This window comes from Schistosoma mansoni, chromosome 4 (genome assembly GCF_000237925.1).
Source record: "Schistosoma mansoni strain Puerto Rico chromosome 4, complete genome".
Lineage (NCBI taxonomy): Eukaryota > Metazoa > Platyhelminthes > Trematoda > Strigeidida > Schistosomatidae > Schistosoma > Schistosoma mansoni.
In genome coordinates, this window is record NC_031498.1 from 15,384,573 (window position 1) to 15,405,761 (window position 21,189).

The window sequence follows — 21,189 nt, forward strand, 5'->3', positions numbered from 1 at the left end:
CATCATCTTATTGGAGGGACTATTGTCTTGAGCTGACTGCAGAGACTTCCTATACTGCCACGGAGCTTACAATCAAAGTCAGCTACTAAGACTGATATAAAGTATAGTTCACATAAGTGGTGTATTTAGAGTGGGTAAACAAGTGGACAGGACAGATCACTGAAAATCTGGTCCAATGACCATTAGGAGGGCATAAAGAAGGAAAGAATGTGTGGTTGAAAGCTTCTAATTTGTTGCTCGCGTTGTGTGCTGGCACCACTACAATGTTTCGCAATGCGAAAGGTGGTTTTACCTCACTCCCTGGACATCCGGGGATAGTAGAAGGTACGAATCATCGTAAGCTTTCCTGTGTACTCCAGATTTGATTCAGTCAAGTTCATAAATTTATACAGGTGTGTGGTGGTGAATAAATCCCAAAATCAGTAGTTCTGTAAGTCTTCGACATTTGGTGCTGACCGCGTCAGTTTTACTGGACTCACGTAGTTGAAGGAGCTCGGTCACGCATCCGCAGTAGATCACGAGTGAGTACGCCGTGCTTCACTTCACCTACAACAGCTAGCCAGTTAGATCAGTCAGTTCTCGATAAATCGATAGCCTATCAAATATATCTTCGAACATCTTTGCTTCTGACTTCTGATTTTACTGGGTTATTATAGAAGGTATTACTGGTTACGGCGTTGTCAAACTCCTACTTGTGGCATCTTAGCGCTCTAATTATCTGTTAGTAATTGTCAAGAGGAAGTTTATAAAGAGACGAAAACATTTTCAGTAACAACAAAGAAAAAACGGGCCCTTCGAAACTAAAGAGCTTTACAAGGTTTCTTTATTACTGAATGACAGGCTGAGATTGGTGAAAGTCATTTATAAATTAACATTGACTGCTTTACCTAGTGTCGTCAAAAGCCAAAACTAGATAACTTCAAAGCTTATACAATTTCTAGATACTTCAGTTTTATAGTTAACAATCTAAATTATAGTAAAAAATTATGATTATAATAAACTAATGACATTTAAATCTTATTTCATATCGAAAGTCTTAATACTACAGTGACTAGGCTAACTATATGATATATATGATGTATAACGTCCCTTAAAGTCTAGTACAAGTTCTGAAGTAAGAAGAGATCGACTGATTTCGGATAGCAATTTTTTTAGATTTCAGGCCTTTGTTGGAATGAACTACTATGGAACTGACGACCCTCAGAGGCTCATCAACCTGAAGGTTAATATACTTCTTTTTATCCTTGATGTTGGATCTTTGCATTTTCATCTAGTTTGCTGAATGAGTCACCGTGACCAAGAGACTTTAAATGCGGAACAAACAAATTTTGCAGTTGGTGATGTTGTATATGTCGGTCCTGGGACCCAGCGGATAGGTAAAATTGAATTCATCGGAGAGACGCAGTTTGCCAGCGGATTGTGGATTGGTGTAAATTTATTCTCACCATGTGGAAAGAATGATGGCTGTGTCGACGGTGTGACTTATTTCACTTGTAGTCCATTGCATGGAATATTTTCCAAGTGTGGTAATGTCCGACTTGCCCCAAACCCTATACCTGAGGAATCCTGCTCAAAAGTAAGTTAGATTGCCGAAATTTCTACACTAAATCAATCAGAGTCTTTATAAACCTAGATAGTACTTTAAGATCTAACTTTTTGATCATCGTGTCAAATGTTTTATAGCCATACGTCTTTCGATCCATCGATAAACCAATATTAGTTCATCTCTGCACACTATTTGGCTACTCACTACATATTTAAGTGAGCTAAGGTCGAACTTTCACAGTATTCTGTCACTCATAGGACTATCAAGTTTGGAAGGTCCCTAGTTATCCAGAGATTACTCAGTTAACATTTTCGTGGGGTGGATATTACAGTGGCATATGATTGCAATCCCATCTTAAGGTGACGTTACCTGCTGGTTATGGTACATTCTGTAATCCTGTGTATACAGATATGACTAAACCTTTAGGTTAAAGGCCTTTACGATTCCCTGTAATCTGTAGTCACCTGAAGCTACCAAACTTAAGATATGGATAAATTTCTCTTTTAGTACTTTTGCATCCTAGATTTATCCAAATGTTTTGTTGCATTGAACATATATTATAAGCTATTACCAAGTCGTCAATTTTATGTGTTTTTTGCTCCTAATATTCCAGGTTGGTCCAACAATTCCTGATAATGATAAAGCGCCAGACAGTCAATCAAAACAAAATAGCGTTTTAGATGTCAATAGTGTCTGTTCATCCAAGGTGTCGCTAGTAAACTCTCCTGCCTGTGCACCTGGACGAAATACTTTGCAAATTGGTGATCATGTTCAGGTTTCTGGAGGTCGAATCGGTATCCTCAGATATCTTGGGCCTACAGAGTTTGCTGTTGGTGAATGGGCTGGCGTTGAGTTGGATAGCCCTATTGGGAAAAACGATGGCTCAGTTGCTGGCGTACGGTACGCTGTTCTGTCCTTTTTGTGATAATTCTGCAAAATTATATATTAGTCAGACTGTCAAACATTGTATTACATTATAAAGGGATATATTATAAGAAGTTGGTGTGAAAGTAATGGTGTATATGTGCACCAGGAGATTTGGGTATCATTTCATAGAATGTAGTGATTTATATTGAAACTACCTGATATTTGCTCAGATTACTTGATGAAAATTGTATCTGATGAAGGAACTTGAAAACTAATTTCGAGCATATATATACTTGTGTGACACCAGTAGTTCATTGCTAAAAATATGCATCCATTGCTCTGTGCAATTTCGAAGTCAACTAATACTGTGTTAATGGAATGCTGCTTTTGCGTTCCGGACAGAGGACAAAATTGACGATTTGATAAACTCATCACTAGTTTAAGATCATTTACGCTATTTGAAAGGTAAATGTTACTGATTCTAAAATACTAAAGATGGTCTTTTTTAGCATGATTTTACTGTATCAATTAGATGACTTATTTGTCAAATTCAGGTTTGTTTACTGGACTTTAAGCCACATATATTGTGTTGTTGGTGACACTACCCGGTTCCCCGAACGGAAATAAATGGTACGAAAATGTTTTAGTTATTTAGCCACCACTTTGTTGGAGAATGAGACCTTTTATTTGGGATATGGTATTTATTTATTTATTTAAACGCATAAATATTGGTACAAGGGGGCGCCAGATATATATGCGCCACACAAATCTCATTTGATTTGTGTGAGGGCTGTGATACTACCGAGGTGCCCAAACTGAAGCGGGTGGTTTTCTAAGGGGGCCACACCCGGAGCCTTTGACCTAAAGGTTTGATCCACAAGGCAGTGGAGCATCGTGAGGCGATGCAGTCCCATGGTAGCCGGTGGACAACGATTAATTCATACGCCATTTGTTCCCTCAGGATCCTGGAGCCCATGTGCACGATTGGTTTGGAATCAGGGTTTTCCAACTCCCCTAGGTGAACATTCGGTGTCCACCAACCCAGTTAAAGCGCCGGACATTCGCTTTGCATCTTCTCAATTTCGTAAAGAACACCCCCTCTACGAGAAGGCAGTGAGTAGGACTTCTGTGGCAGAGGCTATATACGCGTGGCCATGTGAGAGCATTTCGAGAGGGAGAGCGGACTCTCCCCACTCTCGGCCGTACCAGGGCAGTGGGGCCTCCAATAAGCATTTTGAAACATGGTGCTAAAAGACCGGCGTTGTGATCGTGTCTTTCTAGGGTATTAAAGCAAACTGATATCAAAGAGAATTTCTGTGCCTATAATGCCTTAGTAACCAGTAATTCTTGGCTGATCGCTGTGAAGGCTATTTTTTACTTAATATGTCCATAACTATCTTAGGGATTCACATGATAAGCAGCCTTAACATAATCTATCCAGTGGGTTGGTGATTTAGGCAAGCTTTGTCACTCTGTATGATTCCCCAACATTTGTTTAATTTGGTCCTGTTTTCTATTCGATTAAGATCTTAAGTGAATATGAGCTTATCCTTCATCACTAAAGCGAATAATAACCTGGTCATTTTGTATTTTTATTTATCCACTGAAAAAGTCATTTTTTGGATCATGTAGACTTTGTATCTAGCAGTACCAAGGACAACATTGTTGTTCGTTTTAGACGTATTAATATGTCATAAGTCCGGTAGTTTTGTAAAGTCTTATACTTTTAAAATTTTTTCCTACATAGATATTTTACTTGTAAACCAAATTATGGCCTGTTTGCAGCTGCTAATAAAGTTGTACCTGCCGGTAGTAAGGATGAATTTTGTACATCTGGTTTTGATGCATCAAAAAACAGTCAAACTCGGCAAGTTTATATGGTGTTATTTTATGGTGGTACACTGTTTATATATTAAGTCTGGATTCTATATTTACTGATTTCCTGAGCCGAATTCACCAGCTTCTGTTAATATATCACCCCTTCAGCTATTAATTGATGGGTAACAGAACATACTTTTTAAAACATTCACTTTATGATAGTGATTTCTAACGTATAATTAAGAAGTCAGGATGAGATGTGCAGTAAATTTTTGACGTATTCCATGGTCGGAAATACAATTTGATATACTCGCTATTAGCAAAGTTTCAAAAATTTATTTGCAAACAAATTTGGAGTTGTCAGTAAGGCAAATGTGTTCAAAAACAATTTAAATCCTAAACTTGAATTATTTGGAGATCCATTGGAAACTAGGTGGCATGGGACGGTCCTAAGTTCTTAGTCGAAGTCGTATCATCATGGATTGTGACGAAATACTTGTTATCATATACATCGTCCAAATTGAATAATGTCCATAAGCCCTCCATCCTAGCAATAATCATTTAATCACTGGCAACTTTGAGAAAAACTTCTGAAGTTCTTGTCAGAACCCATATTGGTAGGGTTCAACAATGAAAGGAGTGAGGCAAGTTTCACCAAGGCTATGGATGAAGGTTGCGCATCATTTTATATTCCTAACAGTTAAAATTGTAAATCTGGCTGACCAATTATTGGTCTAACGATCGATTATTCTCTGCGAAACGTGAATTTTTTGTGTTCGACCCCTAGTTGGGTCGTGGATTTGCATTACTAAGGATCCCAATACCAGGATAAGACATCTGCCCAGTTCTTCCAGTTTTTTGATATTGTTTAACCAAAGTCAGCTCACGATGTAAAACTTCGAATTATGACCTCCCATCATATCAAGGCCATCACTTTCTGATGCAGATACCACTGGCTGTGTGCCGTTGACGTTATTTATTTATTTAAACACAAATATAAGTACACAAATACCATGGTAAATGTCTGTTGTAAAATAAGCAAATGAGACCGTGAAGCAATAGAGAAAGGAAGGCAAGTGTAATAAAAAAACAAATAAGTAAAAACTAAGTGAATGAGCGTAGTATATGGTGGGAGAAGCCTTTCAGTTGTAAATAGCACAGCCACAAAGAATCCTTTCAGTTAAGGAAGTTCCTCTCACTTCTGAAATATAGTAAAAGAAAATTGCAGCAAGATCCCCATTGGCTTATGTTCTGAGCCATGTTTGGTAACATCTCAAGCCACTGAGTTGCAGCATCTCTCGTATCCCAGCCTGAGAATCATGAAGGACTGACAGATGCTAGCCCTGTGCAACTTTCCCTTGTCTCCTGGGATCATGTCATAAACTGACTATCTCCACTTTTTCTAACCAGTCCCGGTGTCGGCAAATAAAACGTAACGTGGAAGTCTGTGGCATGTGGCACAACCAAGCTACCGAGGTTGATGTTTCAGGGTGGTGACACCAATTTAATTATCGTAACTGTGTCCGAGCACATATTGCTACACCTCCGTATTATTAACATAATGTTGCCACTGAATGTCAGTAATATTTCGGAAACCAAAACGATGGGACACAGAGAGTTGCTTAACATCTTCAACTTGGACAGATCAGGTTCCGCAAGCATGGAGCAAAACTGCTCTCGCCAGAGTGTTGTAAACCCGGCCTTCTACAACCAGATTAACACAACAAAGACGCCAGAGGTGTCGCAGGTTGTCACAAGCTGCTCTGGCTTTCACTTTAGGTCAATTGATCCCACCATTCGCGCCACCATCCAGCACCTACACAGCTACCCAGATACACAGACCTCTCGACTACTTATAACTGCTCATTATCAGGATTGAGCGCAGGCACAGTGTCCTGCCGGTCTCGTAAAAGTTCTCACTTATAATGTTCAGAGCGCATGCCGTACCCACCGACACTGATTAAGTGAGAGTTTTATAGCTTGAGTGCCATCACACAGTAGGATAATATTTCAGGTCGAAAAATCTTTCTCCAGGCAACAGATCAACATCACCACTACTTACATCCAGAACGTTATCAATGGCAAAGTTGATGAGAAACAGTGAGGTTGGGTAACCCTGCCTAACCCCACTGCTTGGATGAAACAATGGAGAGAGATGATTGTATATTTTCACCCTGCCTGAGGTTCTTGTATGTAAGGCCTTCAAAATGTGAATAAATCTTTCAGGAAGTCCTCATTACGATCCATCGTAGAGGTATAGATACACATTATCGAGAGGTTAGATTCTAAAAGAAATCAACCATTCAGCGCTTCTTAGTTTTTAGTAGCTGTGTAAATGAAATCAGTTTTCAGTGTAAATCATTTTCAAATTGAGCAATCTTCTCAAGGCTACTACGCTAGAAGTCTTATGTTTCCTGGGACTTAACAATTATATTTTAGTGAGTGGAAATCTGTACAAGTGACCGTGATTTGTTTCAAATTTGTGGCATACTTCTTGAGAATAGCGGGAATTACTCGTCATCCTCGAAATCAATTTTCATAAAATCAGATAGATTTTTGTATTAGTCTCCAATGTTTTCAGAAGTTTGATTAAAATAGTTTATCCTTTTTTAAATTTAGTTCTTATTTAATTGGTTGCGAAAAATCATTTCTTCTCCCATATCTTGTTTTTTTTACAGCCGGAGTCAAGAATCATTACTATCCTATTCATCCAATTTGAGCTCAGTATCTCGGTCTTATCGTCTAAATCAAGTTAATAATGGATTACAGGTTGGTTTCTCTCTCACTTCTGTGTGCTTTTAACTAAAAATCGTCAAATTAAAACATGACATGTCGCTAGTCTATGAAGTCACCAGCACTTAGTCTGAGTTATCTAGAGAGGCGCAAACTTCCCGTAAGGGGAATGTTCCTGTGCAATAATAAAAATTAGTCTTGTCAGATTTTAAATTAAAATGTAAGAACTCCGAAGATGTAAATTTACTGACCCTCCAAAGACATGTCGAAAAACGCAATTAAACTAATTTATATGCTGATTTTACATACACTTGATGATTAGTTAATAAGCAGGAAGAATACACAAAGTTACTGTAACAACATATACAAAGTTCATACTAAATAAATGCAAAGAATATAGTGGTTGGACTAGACGAAAAGTGTAAGGATGGCTCGTTGGTAAACTCTAGGAAGCCTCGAGAAGGCCAGAAATAGCCGAAGACATTCCATTCAATCACTGCTAGGGGAATATTCTAGAATGTCGACGTGTAGCTTCCCCATTGGATAAATAAGAATGACCCCCTATGTGCCTATTGGTTGACCGAAAAGATGATTTACTTTCAGCCAATAACTATAAATACATGAGATTTCTGTACTATATTTTGACACTGTTTTGGGGAATGAACTTCCTACTTACTAGTCTTCTGTCTTCTCTCTTGCGACGTTGCGGGTTCGATCGTTCAAGTAGTCTAGTAGTACGCGGCATAGTAAGAACCAAAGCTCTAGATATAACAAAAAGTCACACCTGTCGTCCTGAATAAAATCCATACTGAGTTCATTCAGAAAAATATTGACCTGAAATAACGTCACCTTTTCATCCCGTCATATTACATCGTAAAACCTAATTACGTAGTCTAATATTAAAGCCAACAGTGGATTGCTTTGTGTAGTGATTTTATACTTCGAAATACTCATCCAAAGCACTCTAATTTTTCAACTGTCAGTAAGGCATTTTAAGGACGATGTTCATATCGACTTGTACATTAACCATGCTGACTGGTTACAAAGAATATGTTATACAGAAGTTTGTTCTGTTTCATTATTCCACTATGAAACAAGGTTTTCGAATAAAAATCTCTACTTTAATGTTAATATTGTAATAATCGGTTGGTTTATTAATTGATTTCTAATCTATCTTAACGTAGGCTAGTTCACTGTTTTATCAAACTTTATCGTCAATACTAGTATAAAGGAATATCAATTAAGGAACCAACTGATAGAGATAAATCATTTAGATAACATAAATTCCATCACTGAAACCATGATACACATTGCCGAAGAGTCTCATACTAAGATGAAACGGCCATCCACTGCTTCCAGGTTTTCATTGGTAGTCTAACACTGATCCATTCATGATCTCGGTGAAACTCAACAGTCTCCACAACCCTGTACTGATAATAAATTTAATTGTTTTCATGTATTCATAACTATTCCTCCGTGAAAAATATTGATATCTGAATGAATTACGTCTGGGCAAATTGTATAGATACTCGAATTGATTTGAAATAAAATAACTTTTATTATATTTATTTTGTTGTGCTAACATAAAACTAACAAATATTTTGTTTTAATGTAATATTCAAAATGATAAAGAAAGTTTTATCATTAGACTTAATGTATTCAAATAAAACAATATACCACCATTAAAAAACTGATTTGAGATGAAAATAATGTATGCTTACCTCTTTCTGTAATATTGTCAAATTCTTTCATTCCACTGTTTATTTAAACAATTGAAACGAAAAATTTTATTTGCCATTATTGATGTAATCATTTACAATAATAATATCTTTTGTTTAATTACAATGTCAAGAGTCGTAATAGTGTAGCTGGTAACCGAAGGCCTATATCATCAATGAACACTTCAAATCGTCGAGAATCTACATCTAATTTACAAACATTACAGGTTAGTTGTTTAACTATAAGTGTTCTTTTTTCAGATTTCATGGAAAAGTGTTTTGTTTGGTATATAAATAGTAGTATGCACTGTCTACTATGCAGAGCAATCATTTAATAGTATGATCACCTACAATTTTCCAATCATCATTATTTCCATTTTAATTTCTTCATCAAAGTAATATATTTAGTCCAAACATAGTAAATGTGACTCATCGTTTAGTAGTTCACCGGTATGTGTTCATGCTATAAACTGTCTCCCTATACTTTTTATCATCTATTTTGATGGAAGTAATTTCTATAATTTCACAAGTCCGATCTTATTTATTAGAAAGGTATTGGAACTTGGTAACCGCTGTTGTTACTGCTCAACAGAAGCACTAATATATATATATATATATATATATAACTGAGGAGCAGTATGTCACTTGTTAAGGTTATGTATGCTCTACGTGAGAAATCAATTATTGAAATGTATCATTGGTTCGAATATGAGTATCTTAAATACAGGGGATAGTACGTGGTAGTTCACTTTATCAAGAAATGTTAGCTAATTCATGATCCATTGATTATCAGTCTAAATGATGCTTTGTTTTTTTATGTCTAAGTTTCATTCACTTTGGTTAGTTTTTTTGTTTCTACGATGTAGATAAAAGTTTATGACGTAGTTAAAACTGATTTATTATTGTTTCAACTTGTCTATAATTTTATACGTTTACCAGTGTCCTAACGACGACGCTAACATTAATGTTATTAATACAGAATATATTTAATCATTCCAGTATTCTCTTTTTTTAACTATTCATAGATAAAAAATCTGTATAGATCATAATTATCGGTTTAACCAATTAATTCTATCCTCACAATAGGTTCACTTAAATGTATTTCCATGCAATTCTTCCGTTTTATAAATTCCACTAGGCCAAAAATAAAAATTGTCAGTTATAAAAAGACTTAAGCTAAATTTATATAATAATAATAATTTGTTAATCAATTAATACCCTATTGTTGAAGAGAATGTGAAACAATATGTAACCTAATATCAGTTTGTCACAATTGTCGATTCTTTCTTACATTTTCGTGAAAATGTTTGTGCTTGCCAGCATAGCACCTATTATTTGGAATACAAAGCCCTATTATTATTATTATTATTATTATTATTATTATTATTACGTGTGTTTTGTATTAGAGTTTTTTTCTCGTCACTATGCCGGTTTTCACATGATTTCACCCGTAATTATGAATCTAAAGAAAAAATATCCAAATCAAATGGTTAATGGGTAATTGTTCTCATTATGCAAAACAAAAGTTGTTTTAAGTAATATAATAATAATAATCAATCAATGATTATATATGTTGCTTTTTCAACTTGTTAGACACGTGATACCTTCAACTTTATAATAATTCATTGTGAACAATTCAATCCTTATTTCATACTCTTTAAGAAAAACCCCAATGAATGGTGTGATCGATTTAGCTAGTAGAAATTATTATACACTTTCACAATGATTATCGTATTTATAATTGTAAAAGGAAGGATAACCATTGAAGCTTCACCGAATAAATGGTTTGACGTGTACATGTAAAGAGCGAAATCTTTTTGCTGAAGCTAGCTTATGTATAAGTGATTTTCTAAGAAATCAAAGAGTATCGATGAAATCCTAATCATTTAGTGATAGACTTTCATTTCTTTTTGATTTCGTCACTAAATATCTTGATTTTAACATAAAATTTACCTTGAATTGTGACACCGTCTTCGCTGATAAAATAACTTCAATAAACACCTAATTAGACAAGGAATATTTGTAATTTGTATGTATTTACTTAATCAATGGCTATCGTGTACGTCTTAGAATTTATGAAAGTTGGATTGAAACATGCGATACTATTGATTGAAATACAATGACAGAAAGCTGTCCAAACTCTGTCCGATATGACCCTTTAGTGATGCAAACAATTAGACTAACTAGTAGGTTTTAGGTTTGGATATTTCCCCAATTATCTTAGTTTGAGCTACTACATAAAATCACCAGGCCTTAAACAGACAATTTGGTTTAAGGTTGAGTATGTCAGTTGTGATCAACGTAGAGCCTGACATATATGTTGGCCCACGTTACCCTACTGCATTAGCACTATGAGGTACATTAAAAAAAGAACAAACAGCAAAGAAATCTGAACATTGTAGTAGCAATAATAGTGTATAAGTCTAAATACTGAGAATATAGGCCAAAATCACAGGATGAAAAGGTGAATACACCGTTTCACAGTGATCGATCCTGAGGCATTCCGTTGAAAGTTTTCTACCACTGATCGCGATTATCATGTAAACCCCAACCAAGTTGTATGCATCTACGTACTCTGCTCGTATCAGCACTTAGGGACTTCGTAATGTTAGGTATTGATTTTGCCGCCTCTAGCTTTTTCTAAACTTACTCCTACACCAGCTAACATCATGCATCGACTTAGACAGTGCTTGGGCGTCAGCTGTTAAACATAATTATATACTTTTTTAATTAGTTACAGTTAACACTACTATTATTAGTCACTTTCACATGGCTTCTGTCAGTTTATGAAGACCATTAACTGTTTTTCCCATGTTTTTTCTGTTTTTCATATTGATATTATGTGATGTCATCACTTCGCTATTAATTCTGTGTATTATTTGTTTTCCATAGCGTTTAATCAAGGAAAAAGAAGCGCATATTGAGCAACTTTTACAGGAACGTGAAATGGAACGTTCTGATTTAGCCAAAGTTACTTTAGAAAGAGAAATGGCAAGTACAATTTGTTTGATTTTACTGTTTTTTCCTCTCTTTGCCTCTTCGTATCTAATTCATATCGATAAGCTACTGCTAACAATAGGGATGCTTAATAGCTGTTCGTTATTGTTTTCACTCTGCGTACTACTTATATCCATGATTAGTGGTTGATAATATGGTTATGTGAGTTGTCAGTTTAAACTGCACACACTAGATGATGTACATCTCTTTTTTAGGCCCGATTAGATTCAACTAGAACAGTGAAATTTTCTAAATCATTTGATTTTTGATCAATTAATCCCGGAGGCTGGCTGACATCTTGATTCAAATCTTTCGGTTTAGAAGATTTACTCTTCATTGTGAAACTGTGTGACGAAATCTTATCTTAGTTTGTCATATATCCATTTGTCCGCAAATAATTAATGACAAACTTTACACACATAACAGATATCCATAATTGATTAAAATAGTCACTTATTAAAACTGGTTAAAAACTACTATTGTTGTAGAGATCGTGTTAAAATATCTCCTACAGTATTTCATTTAATCGAGAAATCAATATGTGCTCGGTTCGAAAATGAGTAAGGGGGACTTTATCAACACATTGTTTCACCCTTAATCTTACATAATTATCTGAAGTGACTGGCAATCGGTAACATGTAAACACCTATATTTTAGTTATATGTGTCAGTCGTTCCGTGATCAATTAAATCTCATTTCTGTCAATAATTTCATAAATACATTGACGACATTGTATACTATAGATTCCAGGAAATTTAACAATAATAATAACAATAGTAGTAATAATAATGGCTTTATTCAGTATTGGATGTTTATTACAATAAGCAATATTTTAATATTTTAATTGTTTATTCTTTGGAAATATTGTTTTTATGCGTCAAGTACAACAAACAAGTTAATATTAAGCCGTCTCATTCTAAACAGTGTGAATAGCCTGCATTTTCGTAAGTAATTTTCCTTACGAATAATTGAAAATTGATCTTGATTAAAGCCTGTATATCAATGATCATCCATCATCGTACAAAAAATCCATTGAAGTAACTGCTTTTATGAATTTAGTGCTCATCTTGTTGTGCTAATGACGTATAGCAACTTGGACCGATGCATATATGCGACTGTTCCTACATTGCAGCTGACTGGCTTACTTTGACTGTCTTTAGTTCATAAGAATGTATTCATATAACACAGTATAGTTTAGAATTTTATTAAAATCACTAACACTTCATACTTATCTTTCATTAAAATTATTGTCACTATATATATATATATATATATTACTGTATATTAGAGTAAAGCCTGATGAGGATCTAATTGAAAACAATATTGTTCGCTCATATACGTTGTTTTAACAAGCATTAATGTTTATGCAATATTGCGCATTATGTTTGGTATCGATTTGAAAATGATCTAGACATTCGTACATTGTCTTACTCTTTTTAGAACTACCACCACTACTACTCCGATAAGTCGTTGAACTTATCACGTATTATCATTTTCATTAATTTTGCTAAATTGACCGTTGTTTTTTCTCATATTTTAATGATAAACAAATCATATTTGTAAAGGCTCAAGCTGAAACATTGAATCAACGAGCTGTGATACAACAATTGAACCAACAATTAGAAAATATGGAAGCTGTTCTTCAACATTTACGCGATGAACATGAGCAAACAACGATTAAGCTACATGAAGAACGAAAGTGAGAAATCTTTCCGATGTGTTGTTTTGTCATTGATATTTTAATGATTTCTATTTATTAATTCTATTAAATCAAGTTTATTCAAAACATTGGTATAAATATTATCCAGTTATAATGGAAAATTCATATTTTGAAATAAAACAGAGAAAATACAATGATGTGTACTGATCCAAACAGTTACAATTAACGTAGTCATAGCTACCTTAAATAAAGAGAATGAAATAGAAATAGTGATATCAAAAATAATGTGGTAAAGTTGAAAAACGTTGAAAAAAAGCATAAAACGAGTAAATATGAAGATTGAGTACGATTTTCAATATTTGTATTGGGGAACGGACTTTAAATGTTTACCTTCAACACTTACTGATTTTCCGTCATCTATCTACTGATTATTGGTATCTTATGAAATTCAAATAGAAACGTTATTCGTCTTTAGATAATTTAAATTAACAAATAATGAGTTGTTAAATTGATGGTATATGTTCTCTTTAACAGAATTGCGTCTAATACTCTATTTTTACTCAACATGTAGTTTTCTAATTTGAACTAGAATAAGAATATTTACACACCTGACCACCTTTTTAACTATCGTCACCTATTCTTACTATCAGAGTAGCTCCGTTTAACTCATACTGTAAACGGTTGGGTATAGATTTTTCCAAGTAAGGTCCTTCCAATTCTGTGTGTGCATACATTCACTATGTAGTTAGTTGAACTTCTTTCTTTGAGTTATTTAGCTCTAAGATTCGTTTTTCTGTTACTTTGAGTGTACATAAGACGTAGTACTTTTGAGTGTGAATGGTGTTCTCGGATCAGTGTTTTCTTGTGTTCAGCTTCACAAAGATCAGATTGGGTCATCATTAACAAATGTGAGTTTCCATAAATATTTAATGATTGGCGTTCAAGCAGAGAGTTGTGTGTTCGTTATCTTTGAGTATAAATCTTGTGTGCAAATTTTTATGCTTATATATATATATATATATATATATATATTTGGTGCGTTACCCTGAGCTTGTAGAAGCTTTTCGAAAATATGCTAAAATCAGTGATAAACTAAAAATATAACGCAATATCCTGTTCTCATGAATTCTCTTGGAACAAACACTGACTGGTCAAAGTATTCTCGCCAATTTTACGACTTATAAAGATTTTTTTCAAGGGATTACTGAGAGTTCTGAGTACAAATAACTTGATTTATGATTTTTGACACTCAATTTAACTTTTCAATACGTATATTTATGTCGTGTTAGACGAGCACTATGCATGTTTTTGAATTTAAAACGTATATTTCGTGTTTATTACTAAGGATTTATGACTATGTACATTTGACAGACTACAAGAATAATCATTTGAACTGAATTGAATTCATTTCAGTTCAATCGGGCTCTCATCACTTACAACAGATAATATTTAAAAAAACAACATTATACAAATTTGATTTGTCGAAAGTTCTTTTAATTAAATGTAGAGGTAGTCTGAGAAAGTTTATGCATGCTGAAAATCAAATTAAAAAGATTCAGTAAATTGCTAGAATTAGTTATCATAATTAAACTAAAGTTCTGGTGTATCGATTAAGAAAATGACAAAATATATCGAAGCTTAAAACAAGCGTTCATGTATCAAAGTGAACAAAAAATTACGATTGTTAAAAGTAAAATTCATTCGATTAAAACAAAACTATAACTTGGAAAGATTCATATGACATCGTTTTCTTTTTTTGATATTTACTTGACATAATTAGTAAGTCATTGATGGATATTAGATTTTGTTTATACATGATACATTCATGTGATGCATTGTATACCGAATTGGAGGTATTATGGTAACACTCTGAAAAATAAGCTTGAAGGTCCTGGCTTCCTTCTTTAGGTAGCTTCATAGGTGCGCTCTACTGATTAACATTAAATAAAAATGGTATAGTTTCTTAGTTTTCAATGGTTGTCCAGTTGAATTTAGTTCATGGTGTAAACACCCTTCAGATGAATTGATCGGCCGAAGCAGATAAGTATATATATATATATATATATATATATATTGTTAATTTATGTTTTTCTCTGTTATACCTAATTAACTTTGTCCTTGAAAAGTTCGGAATGCAATCCAACTTTATTCAATAAACAGGTGTGATATTCATTGTACAATTTGACCTTAAAGTTTATTATGTGTAACTAGTTCATGCAACACAACTCAATTATTTATTCACTTATGATCTGATTTTATACCCTTCATTATTGTTCTGTACATGTTTCTTTTTCATCATGGTTACTGACACATGCTTTTAAAATAGTATATTTTCTATTTATCGGGACGCTTGAACTGTCATGTGCAAATATTTTGTGTTTGAGTAGAAAAAGTGTCTTATGGTCCTATTCGATTACGGTACGCGCTTCCTAATGTCTGCTTAACTAGCCATTCAGAACAAGACTGAAAATGTATAGAAAGCCTACTACAGGGTGAATAAATGTGTACATAAGTCATGTAACAATATAAATATAATCAATTCACTCATCAAGTACTGTGGTATGAGTTAGTGAGGGTTGTCTGGTTGCCTTAAACGGAAGTGGATGGAATGAGGCTCGAATCTGGAACTTGGCAATGGAAATTTAAACGCCAGTCCACCCATAAGTCATGATTATATATGTATAAAACACTGAATGGATCCAGATACAAATGTGAGCGGTCAACTTGACGAGAATTAAAAAACTACTCGCTCACAATAAGCATGTCTACACGTGCATTTTTCACCTACCATGTATATTTACTTTAGCATGTAATCTCTCTGAACTTGCCCAACCTCTTACCTGTCTCTACCGTTAAGTTTTCATCCTTGGATTCATTTGTTCCAGTTGATATCAAGGCATATTAGGAACATCAATTCGTTTAAGATTACAAGTATGGTTTACTGGTGTGAGACATTTAACACGAAACATAGATCGGGAATTTTTAACACCAAACAAAGTTTATATCTTGTTTGTTGGCTATTTAATAAAATTATTCATAAGTGAGGATAATTATTTATTGTTTTATTTCTCTTATATTCATTAAAATTTAAATAGAAATCTTGAAGATTTACAATTTCGAATAGAAGAAGAAAACATTGACAAGAGCACAGTTGAATCACAGAATGCAGACGATGAATCGAAAATATTTGAACTGGAAGAAGCTTTAATGTCAGCTCGTGAAACGAATGAACGTATGGAATTAGAATTAAATAAATTACGAATAGAATTAAATGATCTTTTACAAAAACAAACAAAAGCGTTAGATGAAAATAATGAAAACAAATCACAAATCCAGGCAAGTGAACTAACATAAGAAGTTTTTTTCGTACATTTTTATTTCCAATAGTTATCGATATGAACATTTTCATTTAAATATTTCGCTTTACAATAATATCAACGTTGCTTATAGTTTATAGTTTAGTGCCAATGGAATATCTTATTATCTGTCAGCATTTTATTTATTTATTTATTTAAACATAAACATTAGTACAAGGAGGCACCAAATATATATGAGTCACGCTGTCATTCGATTTGTGTGAGGGCTGGAATACTTCTCGGGCGCCCAAACCGAAGTAGGATCTGTCAACAGTTATGCAGATCAATGTGTTCTGTTCTAACATATAGTTTATGGCTTGATATCACTGGTGGTAACATCTTATTTTCTCCTTGACAAAAATACAAAAATTGCTTTGTTTATCAGTAGGTTATATCATGTTAGTATAAAGAGCCACTTCGCCGATGAGCTTGAAAAGCATGGAGAACAACTGGAAAGGGATCAAGGAGGCAATCACTTCAACATGTCATGAGGTTCTGGGCCACAAGAAACACCATCACAAGGAATTGGTCAGTGTTGGGACACTGGATAAGATTGAAGAAAGGAGGAAAAAGAAGGCAGCAATCAATACCAGCCGAAGTAAAGCAGAAGAAGCCAAGACACAGACTGGATACAAAAAAGTAAACAAGCAAGTGAAGAGGAGCATCAGAACCGAAAAACGTAATAATGTGAAAGGTCAAGCAATATTTCCACACCAAAACCCGACACAATCCAACAACAATGAACAATCAATCAATAATAATAAGTAGTAAGGATAGGGGAATATATAACTCACCTGACACTTGCCAGATTATATACATGTCTAACTAAGCAGACAACCAATCATTATCATTCTCGCCCACACATCACCAACAGACTGGAAAGAAGGACTTCTGATCAAGATACCACAGAAAGGCGATCTCAGAAGGTGTGATAACTACAGGGGAACCATTCTTCTCTCAATACCAGGAAAAGTCTTCAACAGGGTGTTGTTAAACAGAATGAAGGACTCCGTAGACGCCCAACTTCGAGACCAACAAGCTGGATTCCGTAAGGACCGATCGTGTACAGACCAAATCGCAACTCTACGGATCATTGTGGGACAATCAATTGAATGAAATTCATCACTGTACATCAACTTCATTGGTTACGAGAAGGCATTTGGTAGCGTGGACTGGACAACACTATGGAGGCTTCTTAGGCACTACGGCATGCCTGAGAAAATAGTCAATATCATACGGAATTCGTATGATGGATTAAACTGCCAAATCGTGCATGGAGGACAGTTCACTGACTCGTCCGAATTAAAGACCGGTGTCAGGCAAGGTTGCTCACTCTCACCCTTTCTTTTTCTCCTGGTGATCGACTGGATCATGAGGACGTCAACATCTGGAGGGAACCTCGAGATACAATGGATAGCTAGGATATAGTTGGACGATTTAGACTTTGCAGAAGATCTGGCTTTTCTATCACGCACGCAACAACAAATGCAGGAGAAGACGACCAGTGTAGCAGCAGCCTCAGCTGCAGTAGGTCACAACATACACAAAGAGAAAAGCAAGATCCTCCGATACAACACAACATGCACCAATCGAATTACACTTGACGGAGAAGCTTTGGAGGATGTGAGAACCTTTACATATCTGGGCAACATCACTGATTAACACGGTGAATCTGATGAAGATTTGAGGGCGCAGATCGGCAAAGCAAGAGTGATATGTCCACAGCTGAAGAACATCTGGAACTCAAAACAATTGTCAACCAACATCTAGATCAGAATTTTCAATACAAATGTCAAGACAGTTCTACTGTATGAGGCGGACCCCGGAGAACTACGAAAGCCATCATCCAGAAGGTACAGGTGTTTATTAACAGCTGTCTAGGCAAGATACTTCGGATCGGTTGGCCAGACACTATCAGCAACAACCTACTGTGGGAGACAACAAACCAGATTTTAGTGGAGGAAGAAATCAGGAAGAAGCGGTGGAAGTGGATAGGACAGACATATAGGAAATCACCCAACTGCGTCACAAGCCAAGCCCTCACATGGAATCCTGAAGGCCAAAGGAGAAGAGGAAGACCAAAGAACACATTACGTCGAGAAATGGAGACAGACATGAGAAGAATGAACAAAAATTGGATAGAACTAGAAAAGAAGGCCCAAGACAGAGTTGGTTGGAGAATGCTGTTCGGCGGCCTATGCTCTATCGGGAGTAACAGGCGTAAGTAAGTTTATGCAAACGATATATGTTATTTATCATATACCCTTCAAATTTCATTAGCGTACTTTCTTTTTACTTTAGGAAGTAACAGCAGTTAAGATGTAGAAGATGTAAAGATACATTTCCTTTTTTTGTGTTCTCTAGATTGTTTGTGCGTTGTGTTTGAGGTATAATTCCTCTATTGGTGTTGTAAAGTTTCATCGACAGAAGATATAATGACATAAATTAATAAAGTTGTAGATCTTGATATCATCATGTAAAAAGATGTCGATTATACGGTGTACTGTACTTGGTTATTAAAAATAAGTGATCCCATATTATAAGTCCCATCGCTTCACGGCCAGCCATTTACTTCCTACTAGTTCATCTCAAGAATTTAGCTCCTTGGGTGATCGTGTTGATTTTTTCGTACGTTGCTCAAGTGCTCGACATTTTGAGTTTCCAGATTATTTCATGATGTTCTTCATTCTACCAGTCAACTAATTGACACAATTTTTTAGTTGTGATAATACTGTTTTTCGTTACTGCAATTATTTTTTCCAGTCTCTATATTATATATTTTCAATTTATACACGTAGGGAAAACCATCTCTTCAATTCACTGGACTTGTATCTGAGACATCTATTATTCCAACTGAAAACGAAGGCGAGTCTTTACAAAATGAATGTGAACGGTTACGTCATTTGTTGGCTGAGCGTCAGACTGAAGCAGAAATTATGCTAAAGCATCAAGCTGAAACAATTGAGTCATTAACTGTTGAGTTTAATGGACAAGTTGAAAAACTAAATTGTCAGTTGCAGAATTCTTCAAAGTATGTTTGTCTTATCATTGTAATTTGCCAAGTTATTTTAAAAAGATTTTAACGACTTTAGAAATCGTCCTATTTGATACTATGAATTTCGGAACAACGAATAATTCTCATCACCAATTGTGCAATATTACAATAAATAAGTCTTCAAATTGCAATAATTCAAAGCATATTTTGAAAGTGTTTTCAACCGTCAATGTTTTGTTACAAGTTTCAGCTGCTATACATATTTTTCCATTTATCATATATGAGACGCTTGAATTCTTATATTTTCGTCTCTCGTTTTGTCAATGAATAGATGAAAAAGGAAATGTGCCAATGTTTAGTGTTTCAGTTTGAATTTACCAGTACTTAGATTGACAATAATTTGTAGTTACTTCATAATAGCTCGTCAGTACATGAAGCTTTCATAAATTTTCAGTTCAAACAAATCATAAGTGGGCAGTTTACTTGAAATGTTTGTACAGTTGAAAAATAGGTGGGCTGAATGTTTGATCAAGCCACCGTTAGGTCAACGTTTATTTCTATAACGTATTAAATGGTTAGTTTTTTCTTTCTTCCCCTTAAATTAGTGATAACCTGTAATTCTCACTCATTTTCACCTCATTTTCGTACCATTTAGTTAAGTTCAATCCTTTACCTTAATCGTAATATTATCATATAACATGACGCAACAAATAGTTCTTTATTAATATTCGGAACTAAACTTAATTATTAGATTTCGACTCTTACTTTTCATTTCGTCAATTTCTCATTGCAATGTTGAAATTGTATGACATCTTAGCTTGTTTCATATTTTTACATTATCCTAGTTTCAGTTTGGCTGACTGTGATTTGCGGAAATTCGTGGGTATTTTGATAAATTTTTTTCCCGACAGTTGTGCACGTTAAGCCTAGCCACCCAAACTAGTGACCGTGTTGCAACTCGGTTGATAGAATTCGATTGACACTAAAGAACTAGACAGATATGGCATCAATCACTACCTAATGGTCGATCAGCCGTAAACATTTGTCAGGACGCTAGTCGCTGCACGAATAGTTCATTGGTAAGGTCTCAGACTGTGAAGCTAGGTGACATAGAATTAAATCCGCCAGGGAACACCGGTTTCCTCACGATTACAGATACACTTTGCCGACGAGCTCTCAATAGCGTGTCAGCTACTACCAACTACCTCACATCATTCCATTGAAGTCATTTGGGCAAGGAAAACGATCTAAACGTTAAACGCGAATGTTATTTTTCTTATCTTCAACTATGCATATTTTTATTATTAGACTGCCATTTATTTATTAGTGTACTCCGTCGTCAGTTCATTACACAACTTGACTATTCCACTTAATAAATTAAACCACATCAGTTATTTATGCCTTTATATTTGTTATTCAGTCACTTATAACTTACAACGCTTATCCAACTTATAATGTTTCATAATAATAATTTATTCACACTTTTTATAACTGGTCTA

The 21,189-nt window shown here is 34.8% G+C and overlaps 1 protein-coding gene across 1 annotated transcript in view; it reads left to right on the top strand.

Annotated features, from left to right (window-relative positions):
• The first annotated feature begins 1,219 nt into the window (after positions 1-1,219).
• The window catches only part of Smp_059130.1 (putative cyln2 (cytoplasmic linker protein-115) (clip-115)), a 47,973-nt gene continuing 28,003 nt past the window's right edge, over positions 1,220-21,189 (top strand). Inside the window, exons 1-9 of the mRNA XM_018796956.1 lie at positions 1,220-1,576; positions 2,160-2,446; positions 4,161-4,280; positions 6,910-7,000; positions 8,817-8,909; positions 11,575-11,673; positions 13,245-13,378; positions 16,435-16,675; positions 19,494-19,726. Of these exons, the coding sequence (XP_018652045.1) occupies positions 1,283-1,576; positions 2,160-2,446; positions 4,161-4,280; positions 6,910-7,000; positions 8,817-8,909; positions 11,575-11,673; positions 13,245-13,378; positions 16,435-16,675; positions 19,494-19,726 (1,592 nt within the window). The 5' untranslated portion in view covers positions 1,220-1,282. The remainder of the gene's footprint in view (positions 1,577-2,159; positions 2,447-4,160; positions 4,281-6,909; positions 7,001-8,816; positions 8,910-11,574; positions 11,674-13,244; positions 13,379-16,434; positions 16,676-19,493; positions 19,727-21,189) is intronic.